The sequence below is a fragment of the Aquila chrysaetos genome, chromosome 2, assembly GCF_900496995.4.
Source record: "Aquila chrysaetos chrysaetos chromosome 2, bAquChr1.4, whole genome shotgun sequence".
Classification (NCBI taxonomy): domain Eukaryota; kingdom Metazoa; phylum Chordata; class Aves; order Accipitriformes; family Accipitridae; genus Aquila; species Aquila chrysaetos.
In genome coordinates, this window is record NC_044005.1 from 8,409,049 (window position 1) to 8,430,951 (window position 21,903).

Genomic DNA, 21,903 nt, shown 5'->3' on the forward strand with positions numbered 1-21,903 from the left:
TAAGGAGATTTAACAGAAAATATGTCTTTTACCCACTGAAAAGCAGTGCCCACTGTGGAGCACAGCTCCACTGAAATCAGGCAGGATCTACCTGGGTAACTGGCCTGACTTATCTGGGTAACTCTTCCTTTTGAATGCCAACCACACAGGGGTATTTTCTCATGAGTATACAAAATTAAGCCCTGCAGATTTCGAAGGATCTCTATGCAGACACAGGCCTAGATCACTCACTTGGCTTTCTGAAACTTCAGAACAGAAAAACACGAACAATCTCCCTAGCCCCTTCCATCCAAGGGGTATAATACCTCGGGGGTTATCTTTTATCTAAGATTTGTTTATCCCTCTAGCACAATATGCTATAAAGCTGTGCTGTGTTGTGAGCTAGTCGGATGTATTTGCTGATCTAGTTGGATTAATTAAAACTTTTTGCTTCCTGAGAGATACAGATGTTATGAGTAATCCAGGACAACCTGATAATCCTTCTTGGGACCATCTCAGGTGGTTTCTTGCACTATGTGTGAGCAACAGCACTATGTAAAGGTTGATTTTCCACATTTATGTATCATTTATTTAACAGCCATTTTCAGTTGTTTTAAATAACATAGCTCAATAGCATGAAATAACATTTCTTTCTTCATTCTTACCTCTACCACTCACTGCCCCACCTCTCTTGATACCATAAATTCATTTAAACTTATCAAGCCAATGATAATAAAAGTAAAGCTTACATAAGCACACACTAGCTATAACCTTGCAAAAAAAATCCCATAAAGCTTCCCAAAGAGGCTGTTTTACAGTTTTAAAGCCCTTTATATAAAGATACATTTTTGTTATAAACTAGAACCCGAATATCTACAAATCTACTGCCATGTCAGAGTTAAAGCAAAACAAGGCACATATGCCCCCCGTGGTGCTTCTGCCAATTACCCTTGTATCCACGACAATCTCACTCTTAGACTGAAGTTTCATGAAAAAGTGGATGATGCTAGATCGTTTACTTCCTAAGAGTAACTTGTTTTTTACTGTAGGCTACTGATGCATTTATAGTCTAAGCCTTTTCCATGCAGCTGTTCAGAGAATATTAAGATTGCCAAGTTTGGGTGATGCACTGAGACCAATACCCTTCCTGGAAACACTTCATCTGCTCCAGCTGTGAGACACAACTGAAATTGCTAGTAATTAAAACATATCACAGAAAAATCTTGATATCCTTGCTTTGTAGAGCTGGTAGCACTTGGACTATGGTCCAGCAGTCAAAGCGTCAAAATGCTTTTCCAACGGCACTCAAAAGGGGCAATTTCCACTAAAAGGCAACTTCGTGTAACTTTCTGGGCCACCTCCTTCTGTGTGCACTGGTGGGTACATGTGAATGAACAGTTTTACCCTCTCTTGATTTGGATGTTAAAGAATGTACCACCTTTCTCATTGCCTCATCTGAAATACTAAACTAATAAATTTACCCCCAGTTTCACTTATAACTTGTATCACTGACTTAGTTGCATAGAAATCTTTACCCCTAGTCTTCTAAGTGACTTGCAGCCTTTTGAAAACCTTTCTTCAAGCTCTGAAATATCAAGATACGCTCACTTCAAAGACAAGGCATAGGGGTGATGCACAGCTTTACTTCTGGTATTTCATCCAGCAGGATATTGGTGATGAGGCCAAATGCCAACCTGCCCAGAACAAGACAGCTAGAAATACACCCAAATCAGCCCTTTTGGGAGAATCTTTGGCATCCTGTCTCAATGTTTAAAACCACTCTGGGTCAAGCAGTTCTTTACTGAAAGGCAGTCACCACATCAACACCTCTTCCTCCGTTAGCCCTACATCCCTTAGAAGCCCAATTAGAAACTAATTAATTCCTCCAGACAATCTCCACCTCCCCTAAATAAAATGCTCTGTCTTTGAGACATAGTTGTTAATGCACAGCTGAGTTTGCAGCCTTTCCAGGTGGATGCATGCTTGTGCAGAGGAGCAGGCAGGATGCAGTTGCACATAGAAGAGCTCCTAGCTGGGAAGCATCCTTGTGCCCTCCTCTCAGTAGCCTTGATCAGGGCAGTTTTGCCAAACCATGTAGTAGATACACATCATACAATATAGAAGACCATGAAGAAGCGAGAAGATGCTTCATCCCTCCCTCACCACGCCAAATTCTGTAGGACATTCAAAACTTTGCCAAGTCCAACCTGGTAATAACCTGCAAGTGCTCCTTCCAGGGGGTGCAGGTTATCACCCAGCTCTCCAGCCACTTCACACTGGTTGCTCTGGAAGCATCCTGCACCCCACCTTGCCGAACGCAGTTTGAAGGTTACATCCCTATGTAGCTGAAGCAATTAAGAGCTCACTAGTGGGGCCATGCTCTTGTTCAACGAGATTTGGACAAGGCCCACGTTTTAAGAAACTGTAAGGAGCAGCTCAAAAATTGGCACAAGTCGTCTACTGCTGAAGAGGTCAAACCCTTCTGCAGCTCCTGGACACGTGGCGCAGAGCCATGTCTCTCCCATACCCCAAATCCCTGCAGGAAAAGAAAATGGCCTTACACAGGACTGACTCTTGTAGGACACCCTTAGAGCAGGGTTGGATTTCAACCATAGCTAAACACTCAGGCCTATAAATTCCTACAACTGTAAAGCTTTCTCACCTTACTATCTGTTGCTGTAAAAAATATGATTTAATCTACGTTACTGGTAGCGATTTTTGCTAGAAGGTGCTATCTTACACATACATTTTCCTCGGGATCAAAAATTAAATCCTATGGACTCTTGGGACTGCTTGTCTGGAAGTCTGCCAGACAAGCGCTTTCCTACAATTACACACTGTTGTGTCAGTGCGTGGGCTTCGCCACTGCTTAACAAATTTACTAGATAAACCTCCATGATTCATACAAACAGCACTCAAGTGGCTAACTACCATATATATTGGCAGGGAACTGACTAATGTTACTTGAACAATGAAAGAACCCACTTGAATAAAGAATTAGGTTTTGGCAGATCAATGGAGAGATGACTGACAGCCCGCGGCAGTCCGTGTCACAACTCTAAAACAAGAGCTGAGGAACGGCAAGGGAGGGTGCCACAAGCAACCAGCAGCTTTTCAGCATCGTTCACCCATTGCTCAATACAGGAGGTTTTAGAACCAGGGGTGGCTCAGATGAGAGCATCTCACCCGATCTCCATAGGAAAGAGCATGTCCTATTCTCTCCGTTTAGTAAAATTAAAAGCAGAGCAGGGTATCAAGAGGAACCCACCCACGCTCTTCTTCATCAGCTCTCCCCTGAACAATAACAACTTGGGGTCAAAGTGATAGCAATCACATCTGTTTTCTTTTCCAACCTGCAAATCATCATCTTGGGTATTTTTAAGATGAAAACAAGAAGTCAGCACTTCAAGCCATGAAATTAGAAACTGAGTTTTAGAAAGAGCTCTCTAGAAATTGCTCCAATGGCCAGCAGAAATGACCAATTTTCCAGAGAAGGTATCCTATACAATCACTGCAACAAATTCTTCTGCTCATACACAAAACCTACTTGAATTAACAAGCCTGTCCTCACCATAATTTAAAACCAGTCACTGAAAAATAATTTCTCCCCCACAACAACCTCCCCATAAATCTGGAAGTAAATAGAAGCCAAAGCAAGAGACATATATAAGCATCTCCCTAAAGCAAAAACAACAAAGCACCCTTTCTGAGATCTTCTGGGGACTGACAGATGACTTAAGAGATTCTTCTGGGACTTTCACATCCTGAGAAGCAGTGAAGTATTCAACGTTCATTGACATTCCTGGCTTCAATATCTTGTTCTGACCTTCCCTTGCAGCAAGGATCATCAGGGAATTTCAGTGACCAGTGGAATATACTGGATTTCTGTTACTGCTTAGATACAGTATGTGCTGGGTTGAGCCAACTCAGCTGGATAAACTAACTCATGTAAATGCCATATTTATGGGGCTAGACTGACCCTGCAATCTGCTCTATGTCATTCAGAGCAATTTCATTGTTACATATGGACAGAGGCAAACCGATCGCTCCCAGCTACACAAGAAGCATGCAGAAGTGTATCAGGGACCTTTTGAGCTGCCATCTGGGAAGCTTGCCACTTTTCTCCCAGTGGAAGCACAGGAGGGAAGAAGGCATATGGCAGTACACAAACTCTTGTCGTTTAAACATTCACATTTGTTTCTTCAGAAAACCCCATCTCTCCTGAATTCTGCAAGCTGTTTCGCCCTGCCATATTGCCACCTTCCCCAAAATGCCTTTTCCCTTTTACAGACTTTCTGCTCACTGAAGTCCTGGCTGTGCTCAGCTGCAAGATAGTAATAGCGTACAAACTAAAAGTACCTTTCTGGCTTCTTTCTTAATACATTCCTTTTGGTGAAAGGCACAAACCCAGTTAGTTTTCCATGTACGTCTATGGCTGTGCTACAGAAGCCTAAAACCTGCCTGTGGACTGAGCTAGAGCAACATGCAGCAGCAGAGACCGAGTTTCTTGCTAGGGGCTGTGAGCTGACAGAAGATAATGGGAGGTTTATGAGAAAGGTCCTTCCTGAATGATAAATGATTCCTGGTCCATTCAAAGCATCTGACGGACCTACCTATTTGTTCTGTTCCGCACAGAGAGGGGACGAAATTACCTATATCAACACAAAAGGAGCTACAAAAATCAGATTTTCAATGCATATTCAGCAACTCTAGGCAGCAAATGCAAAGTAGGTATTTAAACTTTTTTTAAACCCTTGTAAAAACCTTGCTTCCCTGTCGTAGGATGCTTTATGTTTGCCATTTTTAGCTTTTCAAGTGTCAAGAAGCAACAGAAAAAATATTGCTGAACAGCACTGGACACCAAGAAAAAGCAAGTGAGGCAAAAAGAAATCTGAAGTATGCTCCACAAGATGAAGTTAAGTTATTCAAAGCTCTCTTTTCTGCAAGACAGGTGATGTATTTCAGTCTAAATATCCCACCCGATTCTGTCCTCAGTGAACAACCAAGTGACAAACTGCCAATCAAATTGAAAAGCATCCCCATTCATCTGGGTTTCCCCCGCCACCGCCCCGCACCGAGCAATGCTTTATCAGCAGGTACAGAATCTTAATTTGGCTATTTTTAACAAGTACACCATTTTGCAATCCTTCCCACCAGAAGGATTTGCAAATCTCTCCAAATACTCTTCCCAGGTCCTGATAACTTTGCCAGCATGAATAGGAAACTTTGGGCTTGCAGAACAAGCCGCTGCTAGCTGACAACGCAGTGAAGATTTTCTTTCGTATCTGCAGTTTGCATGAGTAGGCAGCTGGGATTGTGATGAATTACTATCTTCAATTCCACTGCTAAGTTTAAGACATTTATTTGGCACAGTCTGTCAGAAAAGACACTGCCAATATCAACTATTGGTGTTAGCAAACTTTTTTGGGAGAACTACCAAAGGTATTTCACAGTCTCTCTGCTTATAACAGGAGTCAGTTCAGGGACCAGAGTTTTTATTGATTGAACTTTAATTGAATTTTGCTGAATGTTTATCTCAAAACACTGTTTCAAAAGAAAAACTAAAACATCTCGTTTTGAAAACAACTTGAATAGTTTTCATTTCTTAGTTACACCTTTTCCTGGGGCCAAATCCTTTTCCCAAGCTCACTGGCCACTTTGATTGCCTGAGAAACTGCATTTTCCGTCAGCTATTTATTGTGCCTTCCTGTCCCATTTTGATGTTCAGACTGCCCTGCTTTCAGTAGCTGGCACTGCAAAGCATGTTTATACAATCCTGCAGGTCTGATCTCTTTGCAGAAATACTGCAAGTATAAAGTCCATGACCAGTATCTATTTGGAAGTTGGCATATTTTCTAACCAGTGTTCAACCAACCAAGCAACTCCTTTTAGATTTCAGCAGTCATCAGACTGATGTGCTTCAAACCTTCATTGATATGTTTGCAAAAGATTCAATCATTTGATCACAATTGAGAATTTTTACACTTGCAAACAATCTAAAAAGGTTTCTTCTGTGTGTAGCCTTCCTGCGTGCCACAACGCTCTTCACCCCACTCACAAGAGAAGCCATATGTATTTTGATGGCATTATTTTTATGCAATAAGCAACTTAACTGTTCTTTTGCCATGCTTCTTCAATTTTAGATTCTACTTTTGACTTTGCCCAAAAGCCTATAAACCTACTCATGGTTCTCCAACTACTAAGCTTACAGGTGCCACTTATAAATTTGACATGTACATTTAATAATTTTGTGGGTACCACTTATGAAAACTATTAAAATCAGCCAGTGGCACATACACAGGTTATTGTAAATGTCAACTCTGATACTGCTATGTGTATTCCCCATCTTTAACATATGTTTCCGAGATGAAAAAGCAAGAGAACAATCCACCTAGAACAAATACAAAGCAGGTTACAAGCTCCATTTCCTTTTCACTTACTGAGGCCATTTATCTATTTTGTTATTACTATTATTATTATTCATTATGGTTTTATGGCTCTCACTTGACCCTAAATCATTTACCACAGCTGCTTAATTGCTTCTGCGGGGCGACAGAAGTCCCCACAAAAGACAAGGGAAGTAAATATTACAGTATTTAAAATGTTCTATATCCACTTTATTCTCCAAATCCCCAGCCTTCTGTAAATACCACAAAGCAGTTTCAACAAATGGCTAATCAGCACCTATAGGTTTTCTATGGCCTAGCTGCAATAGCTCATTAATGCTGTAGCTTGGGGATTTGCTTTTTATGGACTTTGAAAATGTTCTGAAACACATCAACCCATCATGTAAAGATGCTGTTCAGCAGAAATTTCATTGCACCACGCTGCAAGTAGAGTCCTACAACTGTAACCTCTCTTTTTAAAAAGCATTTAAAAGTCTCCAAACAAATGGCTTTAATCTTCTAAAGATCTAGAAAGGCTGTAGCAAGAAAAGTTCCTTTTTATAGTTCAGTATTTCTCTGAGATGAGCTCAAAGTGTTAGCTGAGATAATTATCAGAGAGATTATGCAGATCTTATTTTCAAAAGGTTTTGTTTGCTCTCTTGTTACATAATTGCTTAGTGTTTGTATGGAGCTCAGAAAATAGAAAGCATCAGAGAAATACCAAGAATTATTTATTTAACAGAAAAATAATTCTCCCAAATTACATTAACATTTTCAGCAGTCTTTACTACATTTTGAAGATTTCTGTCAACCTCGAGAGCTGCTCAGTGATCTAACCTTGGTAGCACATAAAATAAGAAATGTGCCTTAACAATATTGTTTTTAGACTATTGTTTTTTCAGCCGAGCTGCAAAACAGCACGAAGCAGAGAAAAGGTGCAATATAGTGTCTTATGATTTCCTTCACTTCTAGCTTTGCTGGTGAGAAAGGTCACCACAATCTGGAGGTAAAATCAGGACTTGTAAGTCAAACCAGTGCCATGAAGTACACAATCACTTCATGGAATCACTAAATGTTTCGAGAATTGGCTAAAACCACCTCAAACATTTCCAAGCCTGTTCAAGTTTATAAGCAAAACTCAGTCAGACTACCTGAATTTGAATATACATTGTAACTTTTAACCAAATTCCAGCCAAGACCATTCAACCACAACCAAAGCCATCTTTAAAGGGTAAATAAGAGGCCTTGAACTCAATATAAAATTACCATTGAGCACACTTACGTACATACCACACTTAGTCTCACAAACAATTTAAAAGCTACAGCAGCTCCACAATTTCAATTCCTGTTTTCAATAATTCCAAGTTCATTTCATGATTATTTACAGGTACTTCAGATTTTTTAGGATGTCAAGAAAGCTTACAGCAAGTGTGCTATGCAACCATCATAGTAGCTATACAGCTACCTTTTGCTTAAACACAATAAAATCAAATTCTACTTACAGCCAACCATCATCATGGCCACCGAAAAAATCTTCTCTCCATCAGTGGTTGGTGCTATGTTTCCAAATCCTATTGTTGTAAGGCTTGTCATGGTAAAGTAGAGAGAGGATATGTACAAGGAGTCTTTACTGGGTCCTCCTTCCCACTGCCCTGAGCCAGTGGTGTTGTATCGATATGGCGTCCCAATACTCAGTGCCAATTGGTAGAGCCAGCTATCTGTTTTGATTGTATTAGTGACTTCATCTATAACTTCGTAGTCCCCGATGCTGTACCATATGCAGGCTAGCCAGTGGGCCACCAGTCCAAATACACACACCAGCAGTACCAGTACAGCAGCACCATATTCCAGATAATGGTCCAACTTCCTGGCAACTCGACCGAGTCGTAGAAGACGCACCACTTTTAAGGAACTGAAGAGGCTACTGATCCCCTAGAAAAGAATAAAAATCATTATTTCATCTGAAATACCCTGCTTGTTAAGACAGCAGGCTGTACAGCAATTCCTGCATCTGCTTTAAATCTTTCTACACAATTTTTCATGTCCCAGATGACAGAATACAAGATCAAACCCTCCTCCCCCTCCAGTACTTTTGTCCTCATCAGGGTAAATCAAGTTTGGCACTCATTAGGTGGATAAATTACTTCATTCAAGCTCAGTCTTTCCAAGTAGCAGAAGAGTTCTGTGGAATCCAAGGTGAGAAATGGCATGTTTATTACAAAAAGGAGTGATTAGATACTTTGCCAGTTTGAAGTAAACAGGGGACTCTGCTTTGAGCTCAAGGAGGTCAAATGTGGTGGAGGAGCAGTCACAGATGGAACTACAACATCCAAGTGGAGTCTTCTCGAAGCTTTTCAGAGAACAGTATTCTATTAAATCCAAGCAGAGGATTGCTATTCTGGCCAAAACGGGGGTCCACTTAGTTCAACAACCCTCAGCATTAACAGGTGCTCAAGAGAAATGTCAGAAAGTAATTGTAATGGGTAAGTACAGAGAAATCTGCCTATTGTTCCTCTCATCCACCAGGGAGTAGCTGGGTAACTTCCTCTAGTCCAACAGTCTCCACCTCATATTATCCTTCACCACAGCTAATAAAACTCTAGATATTTTGTTATTTATAAGAAGTCTCACTGACCGAACACAGAACTAACAACTGTGGGCACATCACCTTTCTGAGTGAGAGTAATACAGACCACAAGGCACTGGCAAGAAAACCACATGCCTTTGCAAATAGGGTTAATTTCCTTTCCAATCAACAGACATTGCAGATATTTTCCTAATGCGAGTATTTGTGCGATGGTTTTTTTTTCACGCAAGATAAATGAAGTACAAATAAATGAAAGTACAAATATTCAGGGAATAGAAGCACAGGAACCATCAAAAAGTTAATAGAAACATCTGAGAGGGAACAAGAAATGTGCACAAGTGGTTTGCAATGTATTTTAATAGAGTTTATAGATGCAGAAAGAGAAGAAAAATATGTTCCTGATCTATTGCAATCCCATGATATACCTAACTTGTGCATTAAATTAATTAGTGGCTCAAAATAGAAGGTTTGTAAAGGAAGGTTTCTAATATAAAACATTCAGAAGCTGAAGACATTTAATTTAAAGTAGAAATTAAGACATAGAAAGCAATGAGGCAAACATTCCTAGTTACTGTGCCAAGATTAAATTGCCCTTTTCTATGCATCATTATCAAATCAGTCTAGTCAAAACACTGGCTAATTATATTATCAAACAGTGAAAGACTGGAGTTTCTGGAGTTTTCCATACCAGAAAAACATTAATCTCTTTTGCACCTCTGTTTCTTTTCACAACTAAGGTTTGAAGGGTAACATACATCTGATATTTCTAGATGTAATCTGTTGGACAAAGTTCTTGTATGCTTTTCAAATCCTGTTGGAATTTGTTTCAGATCCCCAAATCCTTAATAAATTGAAGTTCTATATTTGCATTCAAGCTCTCATGATGACTAATACCATGGAGGGAAGTGGAATTTTCCTATTTTGATTTCTGTATTTTGCATTTACACAAGAGACAGATGTAGTTTATCATTCTTATTTCCATCTAGACATGTATCTACTGATTTGCTTTGGGATATATATCTGTGAGGCACTCTGAACGGTCAACTTGTCCAATAAACTGGGAAGTCCCTTACAATGTTCATTACACAATGGACTGGGGCCAATGGACTACTGAATGAGGGTCACAGCCCACAGAAACAATATCTACATTAAAAAAGAAAACTACAGAGTAGTTTAATAGTGTATTTCGCAAAATGAATCTGCAGTGTGTTTCAGTGAATTAACCCTGATTCTGAAAGTTTACAACGTGCTGTGAAATCAGTGGGAGAAAACAGCAGGGTTGTTGTTTTTTTTGTAGAAGGTCCTATTGCATTGGTCAAGGAGATATACATTATTTCCATTTTACTTAAAAAGTCACTGTTCATTACCAAGATTAAGGCTAGGGAAGGAGTTAAAAGACCTGGAATCTCAACTTGGGAGTCCCCTTTTGCACCCAGTAGTTTAAGTTCGTCCCAGTGGCAAGGCTTACACTGCTCTTTCTACTGCACAAATCCAAACTGAGAGTCAACCCTTGTTCAATAGAGTTTACAGTCCGACACTCCATCCTCCATCCAGAGTACATCTTCTCTGTCTAACTTACGTGGACAGTTTAGCAGTTGTACAACTAATATAATGCAGCATTTATTTTAAAGTCTGGGAGAAAGTTTGTGCTATGACTTTTTTTTTTCCTAAGCACAGGTAACAATCACATCTCTTATGTATAAAACAAAGAGAAATGTTTCATTTTAGCTGACATTGAAATGTATTCTTTCCAAAGAGTAATTCATTTAAGTTTCACTGTAAGTCTTAAAGCCAGTTCAGTCTGACCCACTACTTTAAGGCCAAAAAATCAGAGATATATTTATTGAGCATTCACATTTCATGTCTAATCTTGCAAAACATAAAGACAATACTGGAAGCTTTAAAAGCCTAATCCATAAAATACTACCTAGGAAAGAGCAATTAAGCACATACTAAACAAACATGTGATGCATCGCACTGTTTAAGTACTGGGTTGGGTGAAGCTGGTACCTTTATACTTAAAAAATCACCTGATGATTAAATGCACAATTGTTAGTAAACAAAGCTCTGCCTCAGATTCAGCAACGATCTCTTTGGTGGAAATTATGTGAAAGGCTAACTGCCTTGAATTAAGTTTGGGCTATTCAGAAATTCAGTGTTCTAAACTCAACTGATTGCTGGCTGCCTTTAATTTCATTTTTCTTTTAACTGTATTTATGCTCCATAATGAATATTTTGGAAATCCTTCTACTAAAGGATGAGCATCAGCTCTAATTGAAGTAACCTTAGCACTCAAGGAACAGAGAGGTGATTAGAAACCTTGAATGGCATGTAATCCTGTTTGGCACTAGCATCGTGTAAATAACACACGTTTTTGATACCGAAGATCCAACCTTCTGGGAGGAGCATTTGTCACTCTATTGCCATATTAAGTCAGTTAGGCCAATTGTCTGCAATATCTGCTGGTCTGTGTTCTCTGAGAATATCTCTTCATGTTATGAACCATCCAATGCTGCCCCTTGAGGTTTTGACTAATGTATTTGATCATGTCTTAATCAGATGAGGACATTCAGCTTGCTCATGTTCAATCATCTCAGCTGTAGAAATCTTTTAACTGAAAAACCACCTACTCCAGAATTGCATTTTGTGTGTCAAGTTTGGAACCAAATTCCAATCTGATACACATCATTGACTTAAGTGTTACAAGTGTGAGTCACAGGAGACTTTCCCCATGACTTCTAAGGCCACTGGATCAGGAGAGGACACGAGCAGTAGCTCTGAACCAGCCCTTTCTGTGCCATTTCTATTTAGCAGACAGCTGAAGCCACCACAACGGATGTGGACAATGTCAAATTTATCCAGAAAGACATTCTTGAGGAATGGATTTTCAACTTTGGAATTAAATTAGCCATTCATGATTAAACAAAGCCCAAGTTTAATGACATAAGCGCCTTGCAAAGTCTGTGTTCTCAAATTCTCTTGACATACTAAGAAAGGAAATTCAGTTTGATAGTGGAGGCACAAGTGATGACAGCACTCTGTCTGAAATGCAGAGGGACCACTCCTTCCTATTAATATTACCTGAATCTTGCCATTTCAGATCCTAGATGTTACCACATTGTCAAACTTCAGTCTTCCAGGATGAAAGAAGTGTCTAAGCTGTGTGTCTGCACCTGGCTAAACTTTTCCAACCACAAGGCTCAGAAACATGTTTCCTTCAATTGCGATATATGCCGTGGGAACAGACCTCTGCATCTCCAGCAAGAACAGGGAGCCAAGTTCTCTTGTGCTTAATGAATCCCTGATAAGCCAGGCAATAGGAAGGATGAAGCTGTCAAAGTCATGTTATACAGGGGTCGAGAGCCAAACGTACAAGAGGATGAGGGGAACACTGTCACCAAAGGAAAGTGAAGGTTAACAAGTGCAGGAAATCATTCAAGTTAGCATGAGTGCCAGAGATGTCCTCCTAAACCAGGAAAGAGAGAGTGGAGTCTGTTCTACACTGAAGGAGCAACAGAATAGCAGAGCTGCATCTTTGTAAAAGATGTGAAAGATTTAATCGGCTGGTTACTTGCTAATCTAGTAAGTCTTTTCTGCAGTAGGCAATTATTGCATAAGTGTTGAAAAAAGTAAAATAAAAACAAAACCAGCCATTAGTTTCTACCATCCAAATATACTAAAATCTGCTTAAATCTCAAAATTAAATCCCAGTATGCTGAAATAGTAAATTTGTGCATTTTTTTTTCCTATTAGGGAACAATGTGTTTTTAACTCTAGGCACTTTTTTGATTAGATTTCACTCCATGATTTTTTATTTATTTGTTGTTAGCTGTGGGCACATATGCAACAGCAACAAAAAAAAGCAACATGCATTTTAAATGTGTTCTAAAACTGAAATCCTACTGGCTCTGAAAATGGGGATCGGTACTGCATCATTTAGCAGAAAACACTGTCTCAGAAAAGGTCAGAGGAAAAAAAAGAAGAGCTTTTCACTGTGTTTTGATGTTCAGCACATTGTGGTTTTGAAGAATCTATGGAGTGGCCAAGAACCAAAGCTGGGAACCTTTCTACGAAATGCTGTAGGGCATGTTGCCACCGTAGTCAAAGGTATGACTGCAGTATCTACAGACTTTCTAAAGCTAAATTTAAGCTAATATGCTTGGAGTGGCTAGATGCAAGCAATTACAGCAACCTGCACTCAGCACAACTAGCCATTAAAGTGATCAAACCCTCTGAGGAGTTCACAGCCCAGGCTGAGCTCTTTATCTCCGTGCAAGAGCAAAATGGTTTCATGTAAGTTGAGCTTGAGCACACCTGCACAAGCCACAGCCGCACCCTGACTGAGCTCTAACCACCCCCCTGGGGTGGGATTCGTCTCACATAATGAGAAACCTTACAGCCAACCACCCGGTCTGTGCGAATTGTCCAGCTTTCCTCCCTGGGGAGTGGAGAGAGAGGCATGTCAGAAGAGTGATTCACACAATCCGTCTCAGACAGCCGGGGACGGGATGAATCACCTCCTGGAGCTGTCTCTCTCCCCTCCCACTGAATAAAAAGAAGCTGAAGCCTATCACTTACACAGCTTATGGGAGGAGAAATTAAACCCATCCTTAGAAATCGGGATAGCCCAGATCTGGGCAGCATCCAAACCTGTATGATGTTATTACAGAGATAGATATTATGGAGCACAGCCTCACAATGTGAGACTTACCTTTCTCGATATGAGCCTGGAGAATAAATGCTATTAATAACAGTAGGCTGAGATTTTCTGCAGATGCAATAGCATGCTTCTTTCTTCATTGAATGGCCAATTACTCCACAGAAAGCGATGCTACACTACATTTGGTTCTGATAGGATTTTGCAGAAATCCCCATTGGCTTGAAGAAGGAATTGAATCAGTTCATAAAAAAATGAACAATCACAAAGTAAACTGGACTGGAGTTCTTGATCTCAAAAGGGCAAGAGCTGGTAAATTATAAATGATAGTATATTGAACTATAGAAAATAGTAAGTGGAGACAACTGGACTGTGAGAGATAGGAGAGTCAGACACCTGGCAGCAGAGGACACCTGGCAAAAGGTACAAAATAGCCAGAGGTTGTATCTCAAAGAAGGGCAAAAACTTGTAAAGCTGGGCATCAGTTATAAATGTGTAAATAATCACCCAAAGGAAAAAAAACTGAAACAGAACTGACAATATATAAGAAATTAAAACTTGATCAACAGAAAGCTCCACCCTACAGGGCAAAAAGAATAGGGATAGAGTGAGAATTGCCAAATGTTACTTTGAACTTTTCCATGTAAAGAACATTAAAACAAATACCCAAAGATTCTTCACATTCATAAATGAAAAAAGAACAACAAAAGTGACCAAGCTGCAATGAAGCAAAAATAATCCAGGCTTGGGCTAAAAATTAAATTAATTCTTAGCTTTAATTTTCAAAGATGATGTTGATGTTTTCCAGAAAAGCTAATGCATCAAGAAGGAAATAAATAGATACATTATCTGAACAAATGTTAAGGGAAGGAGTAATTAGAAACATTGAGATAAATCAAAACGCAATCAGTGCAGCAACAAGTTTGCTAAGCTAAGGTTAGATGGGATCTAGCCAAGTTTTCCTGATAGCTTTCTCTAATAACACACCCCATCTTCAAAATGAAAGAAACGCAGTATTTCAGTAACGCAAAGGGTGAAATTACTAGGAAACACAGAGAGAACAGGGACCACAACTGGGATTGTAAAGTAACTTGTGAAAAGGATGGCAAAATGGAATCCATTAAAAGGCAGTCTAGCAACAGTTACAAATGGCAATTCTCAGTGATTTTGTTGGTTTCTTAGTGAAGTAAACAGAAATATTATATGGCCACAAGATCTGCTGATGACACACCTTTGGAATACACTGTTAATGCAAAGAATAACCAGGTGGGAATAAAGGAAAATGTGATTAAGCTTAATAACATAGAGTCTCAAGGCATCCATTACAGGGCAAATTAACAAAAATTTCTGCAACTACAAAGATCTTTAGCTGAAGATTACTGAGAAAAAGAAATATTTGGGTATATGGGTCAATCCCACAGTGACTCAGAGCAATCAGTGGGTTGCACTCACAGAAGAGGTTAATCCAGTTCTAGGACGGATCAGTTGAGTGTTTCCACTGTCAAGAGGAAAAGCCAAACCCCAATTACAAAGCAAAGATGAATTCTCCGCTTGGAGTAATACGTACAGCTCTGCCCTAAAGATATGTATTCAAACTTAACTCCATGCAGAGAGAGGCAGCTGGAATGGCCAAGAAAATTTTCATAACATTTCATAAATGAGGTTTCTAGACAAGATCAGTTTGCTTAGATTAAGGAAAAGAAAATAGGCACATTTATGCAGGGGAACAGGGGATGACCGTTCTTTCTAAGCACATCAAGGAGATAATCATGAGGGAAGGAAAAGAAATATTTAACCAAGAAGGCTGGCACAGGGACAAACGCGCAGACTGCAAATTAAGACAGATTTGCAGACACCATGAGTTAAGGTGTATTCAACCAGTTTATGGGAAGGGTGATAGGATGAACCTGCCCACCAAAACCAATGACTCAGTGACTCAAAAGGTCCCAGTGAGTTTTACCCCTACTATTTTTTTCTGCTTTTGTTTTTTCCTTTGAAAAGTTGAAGTGAGGCAAATACAGTCAGAAGGGGAGGACGCATTGCATCTCAGCCTAAACTATACCGTGGAGGGGTCTGCATCTGAGCTAGTCACACTAGCATGTCATTACAGTCAATAGTGAGAAACAGGCATTTTAGGGCAGGGTGACTCCTGAGACCTATTTTGGAGATGCATCTTAGAACGTGAGGAGCCATACCCTGAACGTGCCTGTATCTCCTTGTGGACTATGCCTGGCCCTGCATTTCATCAGATGAATCCCATGCTTAGTACATTTTGAAATACAGTCCAAATACTTTCTTTAAAGAACCATGGACAAAACTTTCACTACTTTTCCCTCACCAGAAGTAATTATACACAAAAAAAATCCACCCAAACAAATCATTTGGCTGATTCTGTAAAGTCAAGGTATTGTTCACCGTTTGGTTTCGAAGCAGTGGAAAAGGCACCATTTTTTTAAACCTTGGGCAACCTTTACCAAGCAGTTGTTACATGATGGTACACAATGTAAAAGACAAAAAGTGCCTACAGATTTTAGGAACCACTGAAATGGTGAGTCTTGCCAACATGAGCGGGTGAGCCTGCAGGCACATATCCAGAAGGTACTATTCTGTGCAGTGCAGGAGGGGTATCTAGGAGGACATATAGGCTGTTTGAAATTTAACCAGCAAATCATTCCCAAAAGAAATTTTTGAGCTTAGCTACTTAAATAGAGCTTAGCTCTAAAATCCCTGGTTAGCTCCTTAATGCTTCTTTACTGGAGTTAATGTTAAAATAAATCTTCCAACATATCTCAGAAACCCTTCTTTTTTAGGTAAACAATTAATGTAATAAAGTTGCATAGTTACAAATCAAAATCCTGGAATGACAAAAATAAAAAAGCAACATTTCTGATTTATCACCACTTTAAGAACTGAATTTAGGATTGTATTCAATTATGTAAATCGACACGGGAGCAAGGGGCTTTGCTTCTGCACAAGCTGTCTAGATCCTGGGTCCAGATACAAGCAGAGCCCATTTAATACTTGACCCTGTACCACTGGTAGCAATGGGAGCAGTGACTGCAGTGAGCACAAAATTGAGTCCTTACAGCAAAATGAAAGCAAGTAGGTTTTCTCATGCAGTCTCTGAAAGCACCTCTAAATTTACTGCTTGAGATTTATCTTTTTTTTTCCAGGAGGATGGGGGAGACTTTCTCCCCACCCCCCCCCCAACACAAATGTCAATAAGCTATAACATTATAAATAAACTTCTAGTGAATTGTTTATGGCACAACTATACAATGTAATACATTTCAAACGGTGAATAACTGAGGTTATAAAAAGAAGGGCGATTTCAAAATATTTCTTCTAGATTCAAGGTAAGGGGGATGTGGCATCTTGCACTATTTATTTGTCAGTGCAGCAGTGTGCCCAACCGAGGAAAAAAGAAGATGATATCATAAAATCTGATAATTTTCACTTATTTAGGGGAGGTGGATAGAGGATGAAATGGGAGGGAAAGGAAGGTGTGTCACATTGGTTGGGACGGCTTCTGAGCAGGATACTGAACTTAGCTGATTGATAGTTTAATGCCAGCAAAAACCTACAAATTTCCTATGACAATATAGGAATAAAGGGAAAAGAAATATCTGGAGAGAGTAACCTGAGCTGCAATGTTTCTGCAAGTACTTCTGGAACTGCACATAACCTTGATGCCAAAGGGTAGATGTAACACCGATGCAGTCTTGAACAAAATAGAGACTCACAGCAAGTTACAAGGCTGTCTCGCTAGTAAAACTTCGCTAATTCTGGTATTAGCCATGCATTAGCCTAGGAGAAACAGCAGTTAGTTTCTCCTAGGCTGTACCTTGGCTCCATTTTGTGCAGAGCAAAGGCCCGTCCCTAAGCCTGCAACTCTTTTCCTCCCATTGACGGCTGTGCACAGCAACCTCAGTAACGTGGATTTGTGCTACTCCCATCAGCATTATTTCGGTGAGTATCTGACTGGATTATTTAATTTGCCTCGTCTCCTTTGTAAGCCTTCCCCTCCATTGCGAGCGAAGGGATCACGCAAGACTCAAAGCTCCCCTTGAAAGTACTCCCCACACAATTTGCCTCAACTGGACTCTGCATCACTTAATACGGCTCTGACTAAAGATTTGATTTAAATGGCTTGTACCCAACATCTGCTTCCCAGTAACATATACAACACGTTAAAAAAAAGGGGGGGGGGGAGGGGGGGCGGGAAGATCACTGAGACATATAATTAAAGTTCAGTATGCCATAATCCGCATCAGAGCAGTGCAGCACAAGGCTACCGGGTCACATCCACCTCGTGGGACAACCCTGCCTGCTCTCCCACCACCCCCTGCATCGACTCCCGTTCAGGCCCTTCCCTTCACGAGTTGCCCCTCACATCAAGATGACATTCATGCATCTCCACAGGGGGACCTGCAGAAATATCCTAGACCTTGTAGAGCATTAAAAAAGCTGGTAATTAAACAGTGGCAGAACTTGAATAATACCTTAGCTTCAATAACAGCTAAAGAGATGTGATGCGACTCTGCAACTAAGTGCAATAGGGGTGACAGGGGTGAATAAGCGACAGGGGTGGATACAGCTGACCATCTACATAATATATGCCTAAGGTGGATACATTTATATTTGGACATTGTAACCAAGCCATTGTATTATTAGATTGTGGTTTTCTGCACACTACAGCAGGATGACAGTATTCTTCATATTTAATTGCCTTCCAGCTGCATAACAAAGGGGAAAATGCCAGGTCCCAGGCTTAGTGCGTCTGTCATTATGTTGCTAGGAGTTTTCATCATAGTTTAACACTTGGCTGCAGCAAGGATTTAGTTCTGGGAATTATTTTCTTCATGTCAGTCACCTAGATTTAAGAAAGGTATCTAGCCATAGACTTTATTTCAGAGCCAAAGCCACATTCTTGAAACACGCCAATTTATCTTCGCCTTGCATATGCCACTCAGGCTGGGGTCCATAAACCCTTCTTCAAACATCTCCCGAAAAGGGAATGTTTGCAGTAAAGCACTGCTGATGTGAATATAGCTAAACTAGTTGTATCAGCTTTTATTTGCTTTCAATTTACAGACATTGCTATTTTAGTTGCTATTAATTGCAGTGATGCAAAGAAGTTTCTGCTACCGCTGAAATAGATTGATAATAGTAATTAAAAGATTACAATTACAAGGATTCCATGCCTTAATATGTCCCACACAGATCACTAAATTTTAAAGGCCATTGGGTCATGTAGTTTTGCATTATTAAACAATAGACATAGAACTTCAGATTTTTAGGTCATTTAAATTTGTCTGCTTTCACTTCCAGCCATTGGCTCATGAAAACTAATTTTTGCAGAGAGGATGATCTTTTACACAACTCATTTGAAAACCATCTATTTGGCTATCTGTATGTACCATCCTGACATCTGGTCCCATTCTTTGCAATATGTACCATGTCATTTTAGGGCCATGTTTCTGGCAGAGATGAGATCAAGCTTCTAGGTTTTGTTTCATTACAAACTCAGAAATTCATTAATCTTAGTGAAAATTCCCAGAAAAGAAAAAAAAAAAAAGAGACCAATATTTTTCAAAATGGCAAAGGGGGCTTTTTCAGTGGTATTTAACACTTGATTTGTGGAAGCATTTTCCGTTTGGCCAAAAGCCTGTCCATCCACCTAGTCTTCTACTCCTATGCACTAATTTACAGAGGCTCAAAAGCAGCCCTCAGTAGCACTGTATCAGTGTGCCTGTACCTGAGTGTGGGTACCTGAGGTCCTTCCAGCTCCACGTACTCTCCCAATTGCATAGCTCCATGTGGGGACAAGAGCCAAGCACCTGCAAAACATCCTGGTTTCCCTGGGATATAAATCCGTGCATTTGATCCCAAAGGGAGTTGCAGCACGGTTTGACCATATCCGAACAAGCAATGGGATCAGCGTCCTCAGGCACACTGTAAACCCATCTGCTGACAATTTCAGCACAGTGTAACTCTGATGATTGTGATTTGTATGGAACTGATGGTTACCCCCGCTATAAACAATCTTTTGGTAGCCCAGACTGACAGAGGTTGGATATTTATCTCTCTCTAGTAGGCAGAACACATACAAAGGCTAAGCCTGAAGGTAACATAGTTCTCTAGCTTCAAAAGTAAGGAGTCATGTTTTTAGAAATATAAGTGAAGGTGCATATACCAATGGAAGGAGTTGATACATACACCCAAGTACTCAGGGAAAAAATTAGAATGGCTTCATGTAACTCCAAGACAAACATCAAACTTCCAGTCACTACATAATAACAGGAACTTCATGTGACCAAAATCTTTAGATCTAAACACCATATCCCACATTACTGCAAACTTTTTTTCTTTATTTTTTTTATTTAAAACAGGAGACAGACAGACACCCAGACAGACATGCACTTTTGGACTAAATCTGAAGTTTCAGAGAACTCTTCTACTTAAAAAAAAAAAAAAAAAAAAGTCAGCCTAGATTCAGAGACTCTGAGCACACACCCTTTATTCTGGTTCGTACCTTGAAAATTGGCTGGATTCCTCAGTATGTTCTACAGTGTCCCTTCTCACACTTTTATATATGAAAGGTTTTCTGTACGGCTTTGTTTTAGCCAGAATATATTTCAGTGCAAGTAATGTTTCCCAATTAGAAAAGATGCCATGCATTTTTCTGATTTTTTAGGACTACCAACCTACCAATTTTCTTAAATAAAGTACATATCCCACTAAGGATTCCACTTTCCTCTCTCTTAGCTCATTTTTCTCCAGCCTATTTTACCTTGTTTTCCTACCCTTTCAATACCACTTAGCCACTTAATTCCTCATCCATCACATCAATTTAGATCACTCTATGCTGTGCAAGGTATCTCTCTTTCTCATTATCTTACTTTTCCCCCTCCTTGTCATACATCCAAATCCCCCTGAGCAGACTGCAACAGCCTGGCTCTGTGACTCCGGGCATGGAAACCTACACCGCTAATTCTGCCTCAAATCATCTTAATCCCCCCAGTTCTCAATTTGTGTGTCATAATCCTTTTCATTATATCCTTCTACTGAGGCTCTACATCCACTCAACAACAAAATAACTTTGATTTGCAGTCATGTTTGCCTCAGGTGGGAATTTCACAAGACTCCAGCCTTGGCCTAATGTTGTCCACGATGGAAATGACACTGTTCCTACTCTGGCCAAGACTGACTGCATTTGCAGAACTCCAACCCTCAGTAAGAAAACTCACATTTCCTTTTTTCAATCTCCTTTTTTTAATCTTTTGATTTATCTCCTTAATTCTGACATTATAAAATAGCACTCAAGTGCATAACGGACCTTATACAATAACTCAGCAGCCTCTGCATGAGAAACTTCAAGCACCTGTATCACACATAGTAGTCTACCTCTGCAACGGAGAGACACAAACCTAAATTTCCTTGGCTGTATCCTTCTTCATGCATGAGACCAGCCCATAGGGAGGAAAAGGAACTGCCTGCAGTGGTGTGTCCCCCTACTCACCTAGTCCCTTAACAACTAACAAAAGTGTATTTGATGCTTTATGTGGAAAAAAGAGGGATGGAGGTGGGACACTCAAGGGAAATTTGGAAAGTCATATTTCACTCAGGTGGCTTTTAGGGCTATCCACTCTGATTTGGGTCCATCCTTCACCACCATACCAAGAACTCAAAGAGCACCAGGACCTGCCCCCAAGGTCTTTACCACTAAGCTCTGATTTTCTGTTAACTTTTTCTGAAATGCCACAATTACCAACTTTAATGCTAAAGACAAATGCCCTTATCCAACACCCAGGGCCAAGATAAAGAGCTAAAACCCACCAGAATCAAGAACTAAAAGAACTCTTCTCTCTCGTACATGCCTTAAGGAGGAAACACTCACCTTCTAATGAGAAATACTCTCCTTTTAATCAATCAGAATTTCTTCCAAATTAAGCTTATCGACTTACTTATTCTTTACCTATGAACAGTGTTTGAGCACGCTACTGCTAGTGGGCCAAAAAATTAAATCCCAGAAAAGAAGCACTAGTTAAAATAAATGTTAAAAGCCAAATGAAGATAAAGAGCATTAATAACTACAACCACCCAGAACACACCAACCAGCTCAAAAGACTTAAATGTCACAAACGAAGACATATCACAAAAAAAAAAAAAAAATCTCCCTTGGAAGACAGAGAAAAGGGAAAATGTAGACCCAAGGAGGAAAGACTAACTGTTTACATACCTGTTTTAAAAATCACTTCAATTCTTTTCAGGCACTAGGCAAAACTGGAATT

At 39.9% G+C, this 21,903-nt stretch overlaps 1 protein-coding gene across 1 annotated transcript in view; it reads right to left on the bottom strand.

The window, feature by feature from the left end:
* KCNH5 (potassium voltage-gated channel subfamily H member 5) overlaps positions 1-21,903 on the bottom strand; it is a 160,783-nt gene that overhangs the window by 89,036 nt on the left and 49,844 nt on the right. Inside the window, exon 7 of the mRNA XM_029999954.1 lies at positions 7,868-8,297. Coding sequence (XP_029855814.1) covers positions 7,868-8,297 — 430 coding nt within the window. The remainder of the gene's footprint in view (positions 1-7,867; positions 8,298-21,903) is intronic.